Source organism: Solenopsis invicta, chromosome 2 (assembly GCF_016802725.1).
Source record: "Solenopsis invicta isolate M01_SB chromosome 2, UNIL_Sinv_3.0, whole genome shotgun sequence".
Lineage (NCBI taxonomy): Eukaryota > Metazoa > Arthropoda > Insecta > Hymenoptera > Formicidae > Solenopsis > Solenopsis invicta.
In genome coordinates, this window is record NC_052665.1 from 24,258,816 (window position 1) to 24,281,500 (window position 22,685).

A 22,685-nucleotide genomic window follows, 5' to 3' on the forward strand; every position below is an offset into this window, starting at 1 on the left:
TTAGCAAGGTCGCCAAAGACTTATCTATCAGCTTCTGGTACAAACTATAAAACATACATTTTTTTATGGTCCCGACTTACTTGTAAGCAAGCGTAATCGTTTAACTGTTGATATAGTACATAAACTATTCTGCCTTCGAGCCTCGTTATATTTTGTAAAAAAAAAATGTGTACAAAAGAAAAATTGAACGCCATTGCCAATGCTTTTAAAGGATAATAAAACAACATATTAAATAATGTCGTTTCTTATCGGATTTTTTAGTTAATATTTTATATAAATTAATATAAAGTTTATAAAATAAACATAAATTTCATATTTATGAAACAATCATAAAAAATTCACAAATAAATCAATATTTCTGAAATAATCAATAAAATATTCTTAAATGAATATATTTGAAAATCTAAAATTTTGAACAAGGATATGAATGAATATTTTTTCAATGCGAAAATTGTGAATAAATAAATTTATAGCCTAATTAGGCATTTTACGCATTCATCGGGCACACTACACTAGTTCCACTTAATACTCGCAATGCTCTTGAAACCATTGTTTATCGAATATTAACCAAGAACAAGTGGATGTTTACAAGCATTAAATGAAAAAATACCATTATATCCTTTGCATAAAAGTATTAAAGCACAATTGCCAAAAACTGAATAGTTTAAAAGATATTTCATACTGTATGTTAAAATATGTCAAAGTAAATTATAAAATATCTTGTAATGAATAGATTAACTTTTTATTTTTCTACTCTAAATATTTTTAATGTGTAATAATTAAAAACATTATATTATATAAAAAAATTATATAAACAAAGACAATAACTTTTATATAAACCTTAAAAACTTACTTTTCTTATAAAAATTAATTTTATCATTATTTGTCTCACTTTAAATAATACAACTTTTGTCTAAACATATTTTTGATTCAACTTTATCTTCTAAAGAAGATAAAAAAGATGCTAATTACGGTAAAAATTAAAATATGACACTCTGTATATTATTTGTATCAATCAATTAATTTAATTATATTATTCATAATAATATTAAAATAATATTATTATGAAAAAACTAATATTTTCTGAGATCAAAATATATCTAAATAAAATATAAAATTTCTCGTAAACTATTGATTTTTATTTCCTTAATATTTTCTTTGTATATATGTCTTGATATATAAAATATAATATTAAGAAAATCAACTTATATAAAAAAAATTATATTAGTTTCTATTTAAAAAATTAACATGACTTTCATATAATCTTAAGCATTCCAGCCAAGATCATTAGTTTATGCCATATTAGGAACAAAATTAATTTGCCTCGACCATATTTAGTGCTCAACTTATTTGTGTGACAATTAACTTGTTTCGGCGCGTCTATGTACAAATTAGTTAAAAAAAAAACAAAATAAATAAGAAAATCTATAAATGCAAAGTTTTTTAAATTAATATTTTCTACATATTATGAAGACTTCGGGAAAGAGAGAGAGAGAGAGAGAGAGAAAGAGAGCGAGAAAATTAAAAGAAATAAATATAATCTTAATTTCTATATTAACAATATAATAAAATATTACAATGTCTTATTAGTATTGTACTAGTTTTAGAAATTAAAAAATTAGAAATTAGAAATATATTTTTTATATCACATAAAAAAACAAAAAAATAGTTAAATTAAATATTAATTGTTATACAGTTCCATTAACTGTATTTATTTTAATTTTTAATTTTTATTTTCGAGTACTATAGTTATATACTTTTCTTCTATGTGATAAAAAAAAGGATATACGCATTAACTACAAATTATAAAATAATATAAAAATAAATTAATTAATGTTAAAATATGTGAAAGAAAAAAAAGATTATAAATAGTATCCCATATAGCACACGGTATAACAGCAATATCACAATAAGATATAGAAAATTGTAATATTTCATCGTAACATATTAAAATGTAACATTTTGGTATAATATACAGGATGATTATTAATGGTTGAAACTATTTATCATAAGAGATGATTTACTGACTTCACTCCATATAAATTACATGGAGTGCGGCCGATAAGACATCTCTTATGATAAATAATTGTTCCAACCATTAATAATCCCCTGTATACGGTAATATGTATAATTAATTTTGTCTTTGATTTTGGTTGATTGGATGAAGGATTGACGCTATTATTTCAATCAAACTATGTATACTTTATTGCGACCGTCTCTTTCCACTTCTAATAAGTCTCTGCTGTACAAAAGAGTAGAGACCCTATAATAAGAGTCGCGCCATCAGGCAATCTTGGCAAAATCCAGTGAGCGAGAAGTATATATACTTTTGTCTCTTTCTTTAATCTACATTAAAGAAAGAATGAGATAAGAGTATATAGTATATACTTTTCGCTCATTGGATTTTGCCAAGATCGCCTGATGGCGCGACTCTTATTATAGGGTCTCTACAAAAGAGCGCATTCGAACGACGCCATGCGGTTTAGTAAAGTAGCGCATATGTAGCGCCCTAGTCTAGAAACAATTTCTTTCAATCGCAACGCGCAAAATACAAAATAATAAAATACAAATTAAGATCAAAAACACGCCGCCCGCCTTGACAAATATGTAATATTTTCAATAAAAAAAAGAAATAGACAAAAATAAAGTTTACTCTTTGATAACGAGAGATTTAACCTTAACATGACGTAAACGCTAATACAATAATAATGAACTTATTCTAATAATGGTGCAATATTTGTAATCGCTCTTTTATAAATACCCTTTTTAGTGCGTACGGTGACTACTCTTACTATGCCGTCCGTACAGGAATGAATTTCTGTTATTCTCGTTAGTAACCATTTTAACGGTACGTTTTCACTTTTTTTTAACATGACCAGTTGTCCAACTTTAAATTTAATTTTGGAATCAGCTCGCCATTTCCTTCTTTACTGACACAAGGTTAGATAGTCCCTTTGCCATTTAGTCCACAACTGCTGCTTTAGTTGCTCGACATGTTGCCAACTTGACAATCTATTGATTGAAACTTCCTTTAAATCTTGCTCTGGATAACTCTGTAAACCTTCTCCGGTCAAGAAGTGTCCTGAAGTTAATGCTTTCAAATCATTAGGATCATCAGATAAAGGTGTTAAAAGACGAGAATTAAGTATGGCTTCTACTTGTGTTAGGACCGTGATTAATTCAGCTACAGTCAGGCATGTTTCACCAATCGTTCGTTTAAGATGTAGCTTCATGGAGCCGACTCCCAGATACCTCCAAAATGCGGAGATCTAGCTGGTATAAAATGCCAACTTATTTGTTCGGCTGTAGCAAATTCTTGTACCAAGTCCTTAAATTTCGTGTTCTTTATTAACTCTTGTAGTACGCGCTCCGCGCCAACGAAATTTGTTCCATTATCTGAATACATGTCTTTTATCTTTCCTCTTCTTGATATGAATCTCTTCAAGGCAGCAATGAAGGACTCCGTAGTTAAATCCTCAACTAATTCGATGTGTACTGCCTTTGTAGCCATACACACAAACATAGCTACGTAAACCTTATACTGTTTTGCATTGCGACGACTACGGTCTCGAACATAAAACAGGCCGCAATAATCGACACCAGTATTTAAAAAAAGTTGCTAACGTTGACTCAAAGGTAACTGTCCCATTAACTGTGAACTGGGTTTTGGGTGTGCCTTTCTGCAATTTACACACTTGTGCACGATGCCCTTTACCTTACTTCTTGCAAATATGGGCCAGAACTCTTCTCTAATGGCGTTAAGCGTGGTTTGAGCACCTGCGTGAAGTAGTTTCTCATGGTAGTGTACTATTACTAATCTTGTAAAAGGATGAGATGCAGGGAGTATTATTGGATGCTTTGCCTCTTCTAGTAACATCAAATAAGCTAGCCTTCCTTCTACTCGCAAAACGTGATTTTCATCCAGATATAGGTTGAGGGTGGTTAATCTTGAACTTCGAGGTAGCTTGCTATCACGTTTTAATGCCTTTAATTCGTCCTTAAGTTCTTCTGCTTGTATTAGCCTGACTATAATTAATTTAGCTTGCCTTATTTCAGCTACGGACACCGGTTCTGACTTACGTTCCTTATCCTTGTTTATCGTATTATAACTAAATCTCAAAATATAACTGACTACGCGCATTAATTTGTTTAATGAAGAATATCTTTCGTAATCTATGGTTGGTTCGCATTTAACTGCTATCGCTATCACAGTTTGTTTACGCATTTCTGGTATGTTTTCTTGTGGCAATCCTTCATATTCCTTAGACTAAGTATTGCCTTCCATTTTTAACCAGGTAGGTCCTTCCCACCATAACTTTGCTTGTATCAATTGTTCTGGCGTTGCGCCTCTCGAAATCAAATCAGCAGGATTTTCCTGAGACTTTACATGATACCACTCAAAAATTGAAGAATTGCTATGGATCTCACTCACTCTGTTTGCTACAAAGGCTTGCCATTTTCGTGACATTGATTTTATCCATGCTAATACTATCTTTGAATCCATCCAAAAAAATCTTTCTTATACTTTGATATTTAAGCTAGCTAATACTCGATTCATTAAGTTTACGAGAAGAACCGCGCCGTACAATTCTAATCGTGGTAACGATAACATCTTCATAGGAGCTACGCGAGATTTAGAGCAAATCAACGAAACTGTTATTTTTCCTTGAGCTTGTTCTCGTACATATACACAGGCTCCATAAGCCTTCTCGCTTGCATCACAGAATCCATGAAACTAAATTTGATTATCCAGATCTCCTGTTAGTATTAGTCTAGGAATTTTTAACCTATTTAATAGATATATTTAAGATTTTATTTGCTGCCATGTTTGATGCACGTCCATTGGAACTGACTCATTCCAGTCTACTCTTATACTCCACAATTGTTGCATTATTATTTTAGCTGAGGTGATTACTGGTCCAACAAGTTCTAAAGGGTCAAATAATTTACAGACTTGTGACAACACCGCACATTTAGTTACACGCCCATCACACTCCTTTGAAGCTACTTTGTAACAAAATGTACGAGGTATGTTCGGAAAGTAAGGTTACGACAAATATTACAAATCGAAAAATGTGAATTTATTTATGAAACTTACATGGAATATTACGTAGGTATATAACTATTTTTCAACATAGTCACCATTTATTTCCTTACATTTAGTGAGCCGCGAGATCAATTTTTTTATGTTCTCGTTGCATTCGTTTCCCGCCAACTTTCTCGACCATTCGTAGACCGCGGTTTTTACTTCCAAATCGAACAAAAATCGTTTTCCAAAAAGGTTGGGATGTTTTAAAAAAACCTTTTTGGTTGGGATGTTTTAAACCATCCATCCCATAGTCCGGACCTTGCATCTTCATTTCTTCTTTTTTACTCGTCTAAAGGAGCATCTCAGTAGAAACGATTTTCGTCCGATTTGGAGGTAAAAAACGCGGTCTACGAATGGTCGAGGAAGTTGGCAGGAAACGAGTGCAACGAGGGCATACAAAAATTGATCCCGCGGCTCACTAAATGTAAGAAACTGAATGGTAACTATGTTGAAAAATAGTTACATACCTACGTAACATTCCATGTAAGTTTCATAAATTCACATTTTTCGATTTGTAATATTTAATGTAACCTTACTTTCCAAACATACCTCGTATCTAGGTTTGGTTCCCACAAAATCCACAGCAACTTAGATCCTTCTACTTTATTGATATCTACTGCTTTATTATTGTCTTGCTTATCATCTCGCAAACCATTTACGTTGGTTTTCCATTTATGTAATTGAAAACCTCCCTTAGCTAATAACTCCGATAGTTATTTTTTTTAACTCGCTAATTTCTTCGATTGTATTTCCACCCGTTAACAAATCGTCCATGTAGAAATCTCTACGTACTATTTCTGCTGCTTTAGGAAAATTTTCTTTTTCAAGCTCTGCATACATCTGACTGCTAAAAATAAGGCACCATACGTTTGGCAAGGTTTGGTACCACGTTATCGTAAGCAATTCAAATTCCTTTATGTTACCTTTGGGGTCTTTCCGCCACAAAATAGTTTGTAAAGAAGTTTGATCCCTTTGAATTAAAATTTGTCTGTACATTTTTGATATATCAGCGCACAAAACGTATTTGAAACATCGAAATCAAATCACTAACAAAAATAAATCTAGCTGCAATGGGGGCCCTTATATAGAGCATCGTTCAAAGATTTTCCTCTTGCATTCTTGCTTGACGCGTCAAAAACAACTCTAATTTTTGTAGTGACACTACTATCCTTTATTACCGCGTGGTATGGCAAGAACACTTATATTTTATTTTCAGTCGACTCTGTCTTACGTTCCATATGTCCCAATTGCAGGTATTCTTTCATGAATTTAACGTATTCAGTTTTTAATTCCTGATTTTTCGCAAATTTTCTTTCTGAGAATATAAATCTTTTTATTGCTATTTCTCGAATATTGTCTAATAATGGTAATGTTTCCTTTTTGACTGATAATCTAACAATTGTAACAAACCGCCTCCGCGCGACCCCCCCGACGGACCGGTCATCGTCCGCAAGACGCCGGCCGAACATCCGCCGAGCGTCAAACGAGGCGCTACGCGCCGATAAACGACTCCAAACGCGCCAATGCGAGCAGCGAGGCATCCGCGCGTCACGATTATCGCGCCGCGCACGCGCACCGGCCCAAACCGGCACGCGCTAGCGACGTGCTCGCTCGCCTCCGTCCGCCCACCACGCAACCGATCTCGAGGGGCGGGGACGCTGGCTCTGACACGAACCGAACCGCCACCGAGCGTTCCCGACGTCTCGAGATGCGGGTATAAAAGCGCCGGAGCAGCAAGATGCTGCGCTTCTTCTCCGCCGACTGTTCGGAACCGCTATTCCGCCGACCGGTCTCCGAAGAAGTCTCCCAAGGTAGCCCTGGGGTCAAGTGTCTTGGCTTCTGCCGAACGTTCTCGGCGACTACCGCCCTCGCACCTGTCTCTCCTCGCCGAAGCTAGGACTCAAGCGTCTTGGGCACAGGCAAGCGTACTTGCCCGACCGGCTTTCCTCGAAACCGATCCGATCCTACCGCGGCGGCTACAGAACAAACGGGGTAAAGCGTCTTTGCCTCCGTCGAGCGTACTCGACGTAGCCGTCGCATCCGGCCTACGAGCGATACCGCGGTATACAAGCCGCAAATTTAAAGGGACGCTCAGCAGAGCACCGCCCCGCGCACCGCTACCGCTCTGCCGACCGCGAAAACCGTGCACGCGACCTCGCAAGGCCGAAAAACACGAGGCTGCCCGACGCGCCGAAAAGACGTAAACGTAAACAACGCACCTGCCGCGCGAATAGCGGCAACCGCGCCGACGACGATCCGCGCGCCGGAGCCGGTGCCCATCGGTATTCGCAACCTCCGCTACCGAGGTAACCGTCACCCCCCGCGCGATACGGCCGACGACGTATCAGCGGTGACGTTCGCGTAACCTTTGTAAATAGTAGTATTAAGACACTTGTATTTCGTCCGTGTGCTTATTAAAATAAAACCTGTACATATCTTACACGTCACAATCACGAGTCTACTTCTCTCTTAACCCGGATCGTGCTCTGGAATTCCCGACGAGCTACGTCCGTGCGCGATATCTAATCAGGAAAAACGGGTTGTTACACAATAAATCTACCCCCTGGCTGCTGACTATAAGTGTCTTTAAAATAACATTCGCAATATTCCTCCTCAGGATCTGTGTTTACTGCCTTTGCTTGATCGTAACTTTCTATCTCCCAAAACTTATGCATGCTTTCATTTAATTGTTCTATCACGCTTACATGGCAACTTGTTTGTGTCATTTTTTTGTACCCGTTGTACCAATAAATCCCGAAACTACCTAACCTAGTAAAGTTTTGTGTAATGCTAAGTAAGTTCCTTCCTAATTTTATTCGTCCAATACACAAGTCCCAAAAAATTTCCGTCCTGATGATTATATCTATTTTATCATGAACGTTGAATTGAACATCTGCTAACTTAATATTTTTTGGTATATCTAACTTGTCTACTTCAAATTTTATCGTTGGTAATTTTTGTGCAAATTTTAGTAGTATTATACATTCTAATTCTGTCTCGAATGTACCGAAACGCGAAGCTATCTTCAAATTTACGGACTTCATGGCTTTCGACACAACTTGGTTGACGCATTTAATTCGTACATGATCGTTTATGGCTCATAATTTTATTTTCTTGAAAAAATCTTCGGTGACAAAGTTTGATTGGGAACCACTATCTAATAAGGCTCGTGCCTCTATAAATTGACCTTGTTGGTCCCTTACTCTTACGGTAGCTGTAGGCAACACTATTTGATCTGCCTTTGCCTTTTTTATTGACTGAGAATAAGTACATATAGTGTTATTCGCCTTACTAAATTTGATTTCTGAGCTGTATTTCAATTTTTGGTTTCTTCTTTAATGCCTTTCGAAGGAGTGCAATCCTCGTGCAACAACATGCTATGCTTTTTCGAACACCTTTTACAAAGACCGGACGTACAGTCTTTAGCTAAGTGTCTACCCTTAAAACAATTCAAACACATTCATGGATTTTATTTTGCTTAAGCAATCTGCTACTGAAAGTTCTTTGAAAGATGGACATTGATAAATTAAATGATCACCTTTACAGTGTATACATTTAATATTGACTACCGCCGCGTGGGATGTTGTTACTTTAGTATTGACATTTTGACGTAAATTTAAATTTAAATTAAATTGAGTTCTTCTAGCTACTGCTTCTAGAGTTTGACATCTTTTTGTCAAAAACTCGACAAATTCTGTAAATTTAGGTATTTCTTTAGATTCCAGACTGTTTTCCCATTCTTTAATAGTTAAAAAATCGAGTTTACTAGTTATTATATGGATCAGTAAGTCATCCCACTGGGCAATAGACCGTTTTAAAGCTTGTAACGCTCTTGTGTGTTTTAATGTAGAATCTAATATATGTCTTAAGATGGCGGCGTTTTCTCTTCTTAACATTGGTAAATCAAATATCGCCTTTATATGATTCTAAACTGCTGAACGTTTATTCTCATATCGTTCTCTTAATCTCGACCAGGCATCGGCATAGTTAATATCCAAAATTTCTAATGAGGCTATAGTTTCTGCCACGTCACCCTTTAACGACAATTTGAGATAATGAAATTTCTGAATATCTTTCAAAGAATTATTTGAATGTATAAGAGAGTTGAAAACATCCAAAAACGGGTGCCACTCCTCGTACGGCCCTGAAAATGTAGGTAAGTCAATTTTTGGTAATCTGATTGAATTATTATCTACTCTTTGTGAATTATTTGTAGTCACCACTGCCTGGTCAAGATTATTAATAACTACAGCTGGCCTTACTTGTTCTCTAATTACTCGTTCACCGAATAATTTTAAATTCATATATTTTTCTTCGTTGCTAACGATCTCGGCATCAGCTTGTTCTTCTGTAACCTCATCGTCACATACAGTTATTTCTATTTGAACGTCTAGTAATGTTTACCAAAGCTCTTCTAATTTAGCTAATTTGAGTCTCAATTCATCAATATTAACTGTATTTCTGTTCATTGTCCTTAAAAAAGTTTCTATTCGCGTAATACCAGCTTTAGTTACTCTTCTCCTTAGCTTAAGTTTTGCTAACTCCGCGTTTTTTGCCATTTTGTCACACTGTAATTATTTTTTTCGTCTTAATTAACTCGTAAAAAATTCTGGACACAAAATTTTTGTTTATGATGACTTACGCTTGTCGGTACATTGATTCGCTTAGCTTTCTTTAGTGTTCTATTTGTTGCTTTCTTCTTTTGGCTTGGGACCCTTTTCTGCACTTGTCTGCTCTGTCTGCACTCGCTCGCTTCGTTGGAACAGACTCGGACTAGCCTGCCTCGTCGGAATACCTTGGATTGGCCCATCTCGTAATAACAAACTTGTGCACTTCGTTAAAACAAACTTGCACTTGTCTGTCTCGTTGGAATAGACTTGCCCTCTCGCTGAAATGGACTCGTCCCTCTCGCTGGAATGGACTCCTCCTTTTGACTGGAATAGACTCGTCCCTTTGACTGGACGATTTCTGTATCCTTTTAGCACTATCGTGCTATTGTATTGATGCAGTTCGATTGTAGGAAGCACGCCTTGTACTACGCCACGTACTATCTTGTAGCTTCTTCCCGCTAGCTTTTCTCGTCGATTCAAATCGTACTTGTCGCTTTTAACTTTGGTTTGCTTCATGTATGTTCTTGCTGCACAGTCTAGACTAACGTCTAGACGAACTTGCTGCACACGCTGAATTTTCTTCACCTTCCAGTTTCAAATCACCTGAATCCGGCTCAAAGACCAATTAATTTTGTCTTTGATTTCGATTGATTGGATGAAGGATTGACGCTATTATTTCAATCGAAATATGTATACTTTATTGCGACCGTCTCCTTCCACTTCGAGTGAGTCTCTGCTGTACAAGAGAGCGCATTCGAGCAACGCCACACAGTTTAGTAAAGTAGCGCATATGTAGCGCCTTAGTCTAGTAAGAATTTCTTTCAATCGCAACGCGCAAAATACAAAATAATAAAATACAAATCAAGATCAAAAACTGTATATACTACTGTGTCCAAAAAGTAAGGTGACATTGCATTTATTTCGAAAATTCTTTATTTATTCTTGCAAATCAATTTCGTCCCCTTCAAAGTAATCCCCCCCCTGATATAATACACTTATTCCAACGGATTTTCCAATCTTCGAAACAGTTGTAATAATCGATTTCAGGAATGGCCTTTAGCTCCTTCTTCGCAGCGGCTTGAATCTCTTCTATCGACTTGCTTGAGTTTGCTGAATAGCCAGAAGTCGCATGGAGCCAAATCAGGTGAATACGGTGGTTGTGGAACGATATTAGTCGAGTTTTTGGTTAAAAAATCACGAATCACCGTTTCGAGTCGATAGAAGAGATTCAAGCCGCTGCGAAGAAGGAGCTAAAGGCCATTCCTGAAATCGATTATTACAACTGTTTCGAAGATTGGAAAATCCGTTGGAATAAGTGTATTATATCAGGGGGGGATTACTTTGAAGGGGACGAAATCGATTTGCAAGAATAAATAAAGAATTTTCGAAATAAATGCAATGTCACCTTACTTTTTGGACACAGTAGTATATATATATATAATCGTAATATCGCTATAATATTATCGTAACATTACTGATCTATTACATACTGTGTTATATTGTGTTTAATATCTCTTGTCAGTGAGATGAAACCGTAACACTACATTGTGGTGTATGGTAGATTAGTTTCCTATAAGATTTCCGAAATTTTATTATAATTAGTATTATTATTATTATAATGCAATTAACATTATATGCTGTATGGGATATAAGATACATACAAATTATTATAGTGTTTATTTAGCAGTTTATATTTCTGATTTACAGGTATTATAAAAATATATATATTTCTATTTATCTACCAAAAAATATATAGAAATAAAATTTTGTGACAAATTATTAATATTTATATACTAAATAACATTTAATAACATAAAACAATAAAAGCAAAAATAACAAAACAAGTGCTCGAAAATGGATGAAAACTAATAATATAAGATTACAAAAATAGCAAAAAACCATTGTAAGCAAAGCAATGACAGTAGAGTGTTTTGAGCACTATAAATTATAAACCATGCAATCTTTTCTTTAGTGTTCTTATTAGAAATTAATTCGGTGCCTCTATGTTGAATCAATTACAAACTCTTTTTAAATTTAAATATTTTCCCGCCATTTTAAAGTTTAGAATTTGGAATGCATTCTGATATTCACTGTAAGCACTGCAAATACTGTTCCGATATACATGAAAGCTTTCAAAGCATGCATGTAGTGCTCAGGGTTGGAGTGCTGCTCATTCATTTGTATCTAGTAAAATTTGCTTACTTTTTAATTTCAGATAATTTATCGAAACTGAATAGTTATTATACAGACGCATTTATTTAGAATGCCATTATTATTTATTTTCATACTTATTTTTATTTTATACGTTATATTTTTCAATTTAAAATACAAATTTACAAAACAAAAACACATTATTGATCTCTTTAAATAAAAATTTTACATGATGCTAAATAATGCTACTATCTCCTTTTCAATTCGTTAGAGTCCACAAATTACTCAAAAATAGACAAAATTTCTTTTATTTATCATTATCTAAAAAACATAAATATATACAATATTTGGAAAGCTAATTCATCGTTTTACAATACAAATAACACAGAAGTTTTCCAAGATATTTTTTTAATGTTACTTATAAAATTTAAAATTTCATTTATGATATAATCACTTATGTTTTCAATGTACTTAAACATCTTCTTGTTAGAAACGTTTCACCTTTAAAAAAAATCTTTTAAAAAATTTTTTACTTATTTTTAAAACAACTATTTACAAAGTTTTGAGAATATAATTTAAAAAAAAATGTTTTAAACAATTTTTATCTCTTTTAATTTTTTTAGTCCTCCTGATACAATTAAATAAAAGTTTGAAGATATAATAAATTTCAAGATATCAATAAAACTGTTACTGAGATTTTAAACAATTATATAATTGTTCAAATACAACAAGACGAGCTAAGAAGCCGTGCTGGATGTGGTGCGCCAAAAACAAACAAATGCCAAATAAATGTAAACGTTTCGAATCAACCTTTAATCAACAGTCTTCCTCAGTACAAGAAACTTAGATTCTATAACAACAAGCATTACAAATTACAATAAGATTACAAATCTTATCACAAATTAACGCATTAAATTAGTTGACAAATAAAAAACTCTTACCAAATATAAAAATGCGACATCCGCTTATAAAAATGATATGTCAGGAACGCCGTAGTCTAAATGATAATCTCGAGGACCGTGAATAGATATCGTTTTCAGAACATGATCTGGTAAAAACAGAACGACAAGCAACATAAAAAGAATATGTAAAGACTGAAAGGGAGACAACTACAAATAATTTAGAACAAAAAGTGTCGAAAGTCAATTTATAAAACAAACAAAACGAGAACAAAAAGTAATGAAAAGTAGAAAGCTGTACAAGTCAAGTAATAAAATGGTAAAAAAGAAAAAACTAAAGACCACGAGTAATAAATATAATAAAAAAAGACTGTACAAATCAAAGTCATAAAATTGTAAAAAGAAATGTGAGTAATAAAAAAGATTGTAAAAATATTAGTATATATCATAGTTATGAGTTCCGAAAACTACATCTTGTAAGAGATTAATAAAAATGTCACAATACGAGTGAGAAACAAAAGCAAAAGAAAATTGTCAGAAACAGAAGAATAGGCGTGGAGAGAAGGAAGAGATCTTTGATAGCTTTACACATACAAATACGATTCATTAGAGCATGTTTAAAACACGACTTAATACCGATACATTTGAAGATATACAGACAACACTCACAAATTTTTTTGTTTTAAAAGTCCTCAGAAAATAGTTTAGATAAAATCCGCGATAATTTTATCAACTTGATATTAAGATTGGAACTCAGGAATGCTTATAAGCACATGCACTTTAAGACATAAATTGTATAATATCTCGAGGAACGTGCCTAGTATCCTACCTCCATTAATCGGAAATAAATTTTTTACATATCAAGAGAAAAAGAACGGTTGGTTGTGGCACAGTAATATTCCAGGATCGATAAAAAAGTTGATTGGCTCAAACAGAAAAAACGAAAAGTTGTAATTAACAAAATAAATCACATTAAATATGTTACTAAGACACCTGAGTTATCACAGGATTCTCCAATCATTAACAACAATTTTGAAACAACTTTTTCGTTTCAACAGATTGCACCTTGTAAAAACGAAGTTGTGCACCATATCCAATTGTCCCCTTGTGTATTCAGGCATAAACCTCCGTTTAATACGTTACACAATAACTGGTTTGTCAATTTGAGCGGTACGGACATCCCCAAAGATGTTCAGTATCTTTTACAATTGAGCGACCGGTTTGGTTTAACGATGTCGGATACGAACAAGAAAAAGGCACTATTAGAATTTTTTAAACATATTGAACACAACATTTCCAAATATAGAGAGAATATACACAGTGCAATTAGAAACCAAGTCGATATCGATCTTAGGCGATCTGTTTCGCACCGGCCGTTCTGTAAACACCAATGACCGACTCATTATAAATTGGTTGCGCATCACGGGGCGATTTGTTAGAGAGCATCCGGATATTCTGTTCACCAGAGCTGACAAGGGTAACACAACGGTAGCCCTTGATAAAAAAGATTACATTTTGAGAATGGAGAGGATGCTCTCCAATGAATCTACCTACATACGCGTGAAAAAAGATCCCGACTCAAAAATAACAAAAGGCGCGCTCTCTTCTCTCCAACTGGCTAGAAAATAATTATATTGAACAATACATACAGGAGAATTTTCACAACTGACGGGGTTTTACAGAAAGCCTACGGTTTACCAAAGATACACAAACAGGGTAACCCTCTTAGAATAATAATATCGTCAATTAACAACTCATTATATTCGTTATCTTACTTTTTGCATCAAATTATTTATAATAGCATACCGAAAACCTCAAGTTTTATAAAAAACAGCTACCATTTAGTCATTAAGCTCAATGGTTTTAAATTGAAACCAAATTATGTTTTAGCGTCTCTAGATGTCGTGTCTCTTTTCACTAATGTTCCAAAAAACTTAGCAGTGGAAAGCGTCACGAGATGGATTTGATTTCAAAAAAGACTCTGATTTCTTTTAATAAATTTCTCAAGGCTCACTCAATTTAATATTAGATTCTACTTTTTTTAAATTTAATAACATTACCTATAAACAGTTCTTCGGTTTACCAATGGGATCTCCGCTGTCTCCTATTTTAGCTGATTTGATCATGCAAAATTTGGAGTGCACTGCGATAAAAAATCTTCCGTTCTATCTACCGTTTTACTTCAGATACGTAGATGATATCATATTGGCGGCGCCCGAATACTCATTACCTTGTATTCTTGACACGTTCAATTCTGTGCATGACCGCTTACAATTTACATTGGAGACGGAAAAAGAGGACAAAATTAATTTTCTTGATGTGTTATTGATTAAATGTAATAATGGAATTATTTTCGATCAGTACCGTAAACCCACCTTTTCGGGAAGATACTTCAATTTCTTTTCGCACCACTCGTTATGTCATAAAAAAGATATTGTTTTCGGTGGATGGTATGGTTGATAGTTATTTTATTATCACACCCAAAGTTTCATCAAAAGAATTTTACCCTTTTGATTAACATTTTACTTGACAACAATTACCCATTAAATTTCATATTTTCCATGATCCAACTTAGGCTAAAATATCTTTTTCATAAAAATGACACTGAGGGAGCGAATAAGAATGCGACAAAGTATTTCACGATTCCTTACATCAATTCGGTATCTGAGAAATTTTTGTCGTTCCCTAGTAAGTATAACTACAATGTAACCTTCACAATCTCATATAAGCTTAATAAGTTTATAACAATGGATAAAGATCATATTGATCGACTATCGTGTAACGACGTAGTTTATAAAATCAATTGTAGAAATTGCGAGTCTTCTTACGTGGGACAGACAAAACGTCAGTTAAAAACAAGAGTCTCTGAACACAAAACAGATATTAGAAAAGCTTGCTCTCCCTCGGTTTGAAACATCGTATCGAGAATAACCACAACTTTGATTGAGAGAACGTCGAAATTTTAGATAAAGAATCATCTTTTGTAAAAAGATCAATATCTGAAATGTTGCATATCAAAAAACAATCAAAAGAACTCAAAAAACAGAGCGATACCGAACTTCTCCCTGACGCGTATCTTCCGATTTTCGAACGTATTTCCCCTCCTTAACGTCTTATCCCTTCCTTCTATCCACGCCTATCCTTCTGTTTCTGACAATTCTCTTTTGCTTTCGTTTCTCACTCGTGTTGTGACATTCTTATTAACCTCTTACAAAATGTAGTTTTCGGAATCAGAGGTATAATATATACTAATATTTTTACAATCTTTTTCATCACTCACATTCCTTTTTACAATTTTATAACTTTAACTTGTATAGACTTTTTTTTTATTATATTTATTACTCGTGGTCTTTAGTTTTTTCCCTTTTACAATTTTATTACTTGACTTGTACAGCTTTCTACTTTTCATTACTTTTTGTTCTCGTTTTGTTTGTTTTATAAGTTGACTTTCGACACTTTTTGTTCTAAATTATTTATAGTTGTCCCCCTTTCAGTCTTTACATATTCTCTTTATGTTGCTTTTTGTTCTATTTTTACCAGATCATGTTCCGAAAACGATATCTATTCACGGTCCTCGAGATTATCATTTAAACTACGGCCTTCCCGACATATCACGATTTTTGTAAGTGGATGTCGCATTTTCATATTTGGTAAGAGATTTTTATTTGTCAACTAATTTAATGCGTTAATTTGTGATGAAATTTGTAATCTTATTGTAATTTGTAATGCGTGTTGTTATAAAATCTAAGTTTCTTGTACTGAGAAAGACCGTTGATTAAAGGTTGATTCGAAACGTTTACATTTATTTGGCATTTGTTTGTTTTTGGCGCACAACACCCAGCACGGCTCCTTAGCTCGTCTTGTTGTACTTGAATCATTATTCATAAGAGCCTTAAAATTGTATTTGTTTTTAATTATATAATTATTATAACATTTTAAAAGATAATAATTTTAAACAAGTCCTTTGTGTTTTCAGTCGTAAAAAAGTAAAAAGAGCATTAGTTCTTAAAGTACCTTAAATACTTTTAATCACTGTTATCACAATAAAGCAATTTTCATTATTTGAAAATTACGTATTTACTTAACTAGTAAACTATTCTTTAGGTTTAATAATACTATTTAACTATCATACTCAATTGTACAATATTTAGAATAATAAGAACACTCAATTCACGCAAAGCACCTTACTATTTATATTTATCTTTATTTTCAAATAGACTTACAAAATTAGACAATTTTTTATTCATTTATTACGTAAAAAATAAAATTAATATTTATTTTATTAACTTTTCATATTTTAAGCAATACAATACGAAAGAAAAAGTTAAGACCCGATATTCATAATTAAATTTTATATTAAAGACTGTCTTGTATACAGTCTCAAAATGTCGTGAAAAAATTATAACATAACCGTATTAGCATCTTAAGATATTATTTATAAATAGTCAAAAAATAGTGAATAAGAAGCATGCCGGTCCTGAGCCCCACATAGACAAGAGCACTTATTTGTTAACTTAAAGCAATTCTTCCGCAAAAACTAATTGTTGCATGCAATTTTGTTAAAGAAAAAAAGTTGTTTCTTATAACATAAAGTATCATGTCTTGTACTCCGAAGGCGTAAATTTTATGACAGCCTGTATATATACACATTATACAGAGTGAATCTTAAGGCTACAAAATTTAATGCGGACACAGATGGCTATGAATCTGCTGTTACAATCTGATCTAATTTTCTGGCACTCTACGCGCAGTGTGCGCACAGTTTGCTATAGGAACATTATTAGGCTAGCTACTTGGCTTACTTGAATATGTTAAATGTATTAATCTAATCAGTTTTACTCCATTGCAACCTCTAATATTACTTTTCAAAAACATCCGTATTAGGATACGGACATTTTTGAAAAGTAACATTAGAGGTTTTTCAAATTATTCAATTTATTTAAAAAGTTTCAATTTCAATTTATTTAAAAAAGGCATCAAATTAATTTTTACACTTAATACTTATTAGTAGTTTTTATATCAGATGTCAAATAACAATATAATAATGTATAAAATTAATAAATGTATTTATGGCTCATAATTCATAACATGATAGTTATGCGACTAAATAGAAGCATTTGTTAAGTAGCAAGAACTATCAGTATTTCAGTAGATACTTGAAATATAAAAAAAAATTTAAGATACTATTATTAATCAATCAAAACAAAATTATATATAACGCTTCAATAAACAAAATTTAAATAATTTAACACAACAAAATATTTACTACTGTTTTAATATTATAGTACGAGGTGTGTTCAAAAAGTATCGCGAATTTTGTGTTTCTTCAAAAATTATTTATTTATTCATGAATATCTATTTTGTCCCCTTCAAAGTAATCCCCATGAGATATTATACACTTGTGCCAACGGTTTTTCCAATCTTCGAAGCACTTCAAAAAATCATTTTTTTTTATCTTGTTCAGCTCCTCCTTCGATGCCGTCTTTATCTCGTCAAGCGTAGCGTAACGTCGTCCTTTCATGGGCCTCTTCAGTTTAGGGAACAAGAAAAAGTCACAGGGGGCCAGATCTGGGGAATACGGTGGCTGCGGCATCATTAGTGTGTTGTTTTTGGCAAAAAAGTCGCGCACAAGCAACGATGTGTGAACAGGGGCGTTTGGTACGAATTTCGCGGCGACCCGTCTCATGCCCAAATCATTGATAAAAATCGAATGGCACGAGCCAATCGATATGTTTAGGTCCTCAGCAACTTCTCTAACGGTGATTCGACGATTGGCCAATACCATTTTCTCCACTTCATTAATTTTTTCGTCTGTTGTTGAAGTGCTCGGGCGTCCGGCACGCTCTTCGTCGTTCACATCTTCTCGGCCTTCTGAGAACATTTTGTACCACCGATAAACGTTGCTTCGGTCCAAGGTAGCTTCTCCGTATGCCACAGTCAACATTCGGAATGCATCCGCGCACTTAATTTCGTTTTTCACACAAAATTTGATACAGGTTCTTTGATCCATTTTTTTGAATAGGTAAAAATCGAAGACGATCCAAAACACGTGCAAGCAAAGCAGCTGTCAACAATTAAGTGAACATTCAAAATGGCCGAGCTTGTCGGCATAAGTGAGAGACATGAGTACCAACATAACGCCACAAAAAGATCGAAATTCGAATATACGTAACCCGCGAAAATTCAAAATTCGCGATACTTTTTGAACACACCTCGTACATCATAAAATAACTGTCCAGTAAGCACTAACATAAAATTAATGTTATAATCCCTCTTTTAACATTGTAACACTTACGTATCACATGTGTCATATTATGTTTACATTGTTCAAATGTAAAATTATAACATTACATTATTTTTAATTAGTATTTACTAAGGGAGAAATATCAGATATTCAAATAGCATATAATATTCAAAGTTTGTCAAAAACTATACTTTGTAGAAAATTGTTGAAAAATTTGCTATTTCATATAAAATATAAAAAGTGTACCAACTGAAACACTATATTATGATAAGTGATATTGTTGTACTAACCCAATATTGTTGTGCATCTAGCTGTTCTATAGTCAAGCCAAGAGAATCCTATGAGTGTCATAAAAATATTACCAAAGAGAAGAAGATACCAACAACCACAAATTATAACACCAATGATTTTTATGTCACAGTTAGCTTTAACAGTGCTTTATTCCACTATTGCCACATTGAAGAATTCACATTTGAGAACATAAAATGTATTATGTAAATATTTGAAGTCGCCAAAATATTCAAAAAATTACCAAATTAATATTAATAGTCTTTTTTAATTTACTAATTATTACTTATAAGCAATACAGTATAACTTACAGTAAATATAATATTTAAAACACAAATATATTTTAAATTTAAAAAATATCTAATAATTCTTGGAATAAAATTTAATATTACAACATAAATTTTCAACTGATATATAAAAAATATATGCATATACAGGGTGTCCTATTTTAAAAAATCTACCTCGATGATTCTTCAATGAAGCATTTGCAACAAAAATGTTTCAGACAAAAGTTGTATGATTTCGAGGGGGACATAAAATGTGTCATTAATTTGACTTTAAATAGTTGTTTGAAAATCACGTAAAGGTTACCTTGAATTTTTTTAATGGAACTGCCTACTTTTTATTGCATATTTTTGTATCTCGAGACCTTTCCAAAACCCTATAAATAAATATTTTTTCGTTAAGTATTTTTTGAGTTACAAGACTTGGAAGTTAAAGTGACGCTAGCTAGATCACCGCCGCTAGCTAGACTGATTTTACCTTGACTGGTTGGATCATCCTCCAATCTTTCTTCGAATACAAAAAAGGGGTAAATCCGACCAGACAACCTCCACGTGGTACACGTGAGTGATGCTAATGCCGGCGGTACTGTAAATTTCGAGTTTTGTAACTCAAAAAATACTCAACAAAAAAACATATATTTATAGTGCTTTGGAAAGGTCTCGAGATAAGCTACAAGAATATGCAATAAAAAGTAGTTTCATTAAAAAAATTAAAAATGACCTTCACGTGACTTTCAAGCAACTATTCAAAGTCAAATTAATAACACCATCTTATGTCTCCCTCGAAACCATACAACTTTTGTCTGAAACATTTTGCTAAAAATGTTTTATTAAAAGATTATCGAGGTGGGTTTTTTAAAATAAGGCACCCTGTATATTAAGATAACATTTTGTTACATATTTAATAATATTTCATATATATATTATTTTATTCTTCTCAATTAATATGTTATAATTTATGTGTTAAAAAATACTTTTTAATCATTAAATTTTTTTAAATTTAATTATATTTCTAGATATTTTTCATCATATAATAATAATAATAACAACAACAACAACAACAATAATAATAATAATAAATTTGTTTGTGTGTATTCATCAATATGTGAACCTAAAAATTACTTTTATTCATCACATAATGATAATATATAATTCAAATAATATACAATCTTTTATACAGAAGCGTGTAGATGATTAATCGCACATTATTGTCAAGAATAAAACATTTTTACATGATCTGATAGATTATTAAATATACTCTCATGTTACATTATTTAATATAAAATTTACGTTGAATTATTCTTAATTATTGATAATATTCTTTAGACTTTTCATTAAATTTTTAGTGCATGATTTATACAGTAAGTAATATTACAATAATATTACCATGTTACAAATTACAATAAAATACACAAAAATTTTACAAAAATATTAGATTGCAATATATCACAATGTAATATTTTAAAATTATATATTACAGTGTAATATATAATTTTAAAATATTACTGTAATATCGAACAACAATTACATTATAGTATATCACACTGCAATATTACCACAACCTCGTACAAATATCACAACATATAGGTTATTCCATTAGAATATTGCAATATCATACCAATATCATAATATAATATTGTGCCCGCGTCACTCGAAATATCATTCTCGTGACGCAAAGTAAACGAAAAAGATTGAAAAGAGGATTGAATCATCGCAAAACGTTGTATTTGGCAAATTCAAATACGCGTTCGTGGACTTTCCAACAAAATACGCTCGCGCAAATAAAACACTCCGCTTTAAAAAAACCAACATTATTTCAGAATTCAGAAAGAAACAAAATTAGTATTATTATTTCGGGTATATAAAACACTTTCAAAACACATTATATCGACTTAACAGCTCCAGAACATTGTCATCAAAACAACGCTTCTCTTCTCAATCTTCTTCGGCATATTCAATTTGCGATTCGAGAACAATATTTCAGATCAGGGCAGAGGAAGGGGAGCGCAACATTATTAAAATATATTGCACTGCAACATTAAAATATTGTACAAATATTACAATATGACAAAACAATACACGGCACAAATGGACGCAGTAGCATTCTATTTTTCGTAATTAAAAAAACTATACAAGATACAATAAAAGATGCACCATCAAGAGATTTTTTAGAAATGTTGTAATAAAACGATTTTTAAATGCCTTTTGAAGAAAAACTCACAAAATTTGGCTTTGAAATAAAAATAAATAAATTGTATGCAATAGCACAACTGCAAAACATTTATAATATAAAAATAAGAAAATGATTTAATTCCTCGTAATATTACACAAATATTACACAGTGTTACAATAATAAAATTATATTATCATCATTAAAATATTTTTTGATGTATTTTAATATTACTGGTACCTAGGATATTCATAATATATCAGATATATCAGTAATGAGATATATTATATCTCATTACTGTAAAAAAATATTACTATAATTTTGCTGTTATATGTATTACGTGCTGCAGACATAAATAATTCCAACATTGTTTTTATATTTTGGAACAGCTGTTTCTACCATAGAGTAAAAAAAGTATTTCTAGAAATATCCAAAACAATGATTTTTAAATGCATATCACAATAATTCAATTTTGAAATTTTGTTCCAGATTATACTTGTTTTTTTTTATGTTTTACATGTTTCAATATATTAAAAACAATTTTAACAATTTTAACCATATTATGATTGTATATCATATATTGTGGTAAAAATATATCTAATAATCTATCAAAAATATAAAAATTTTAACTGTAGGACAAAATAAATTTTTGGTTAGCTCAAAATTATAATAATATAAAAAAGGTTGAAAGTCAATCAACATGTGAGTAAAGTATTATTTTCTTTAATAAATTTTTATCTATATAAATAGTATGAAAAATTAAGGAACATTTCGACTAAATAAGTTTTCTTCGGCCTTATAACTAACAATAAGCCAATCAAAGTATACTAAGAGTATATTTATTTCATATCTTTTCTATTAATAAAGAAATTAATTAAAGTTGTATAAAAAATTATGCATTTTGAGATATATATGTATATTACAGCATATTTTTGTATATTTCGCATATA

The 22,685-nt window shown here is 32.3% G+C and overlaps 1 protein-coding gene across 10 annotated transcripts in view; it reads right to left on the minus strand.

The window, feature by feature from the left end:
• Nucleotides 1–22,685, minus strand: part of LOC105201598 (UPF0518 protein CPIJ015043) — a 133,179-nt gene that overhangs the window by 73,442 nt on the left and 37,052 nt on the right. For 7 of the 10 annotated variants that reach the window (XM_039446109.1, XM_039446108.1, XM_039446112.1 and 4 more), the window contains one exon: nt 19,284–19,331. The exons of the other annotated variants lie outside the window; for them this stretch is intronic. In XM_039446109.1, the coding sequence (XP_039302043.1) occupies nt 19,284–19,331 (48 nt within the window). The remainder of the gene's footprint in view (nt 1–19,283; nt 19,332–22,685) is intronic. 10 annotated transcript variants of the gene reach the window in all.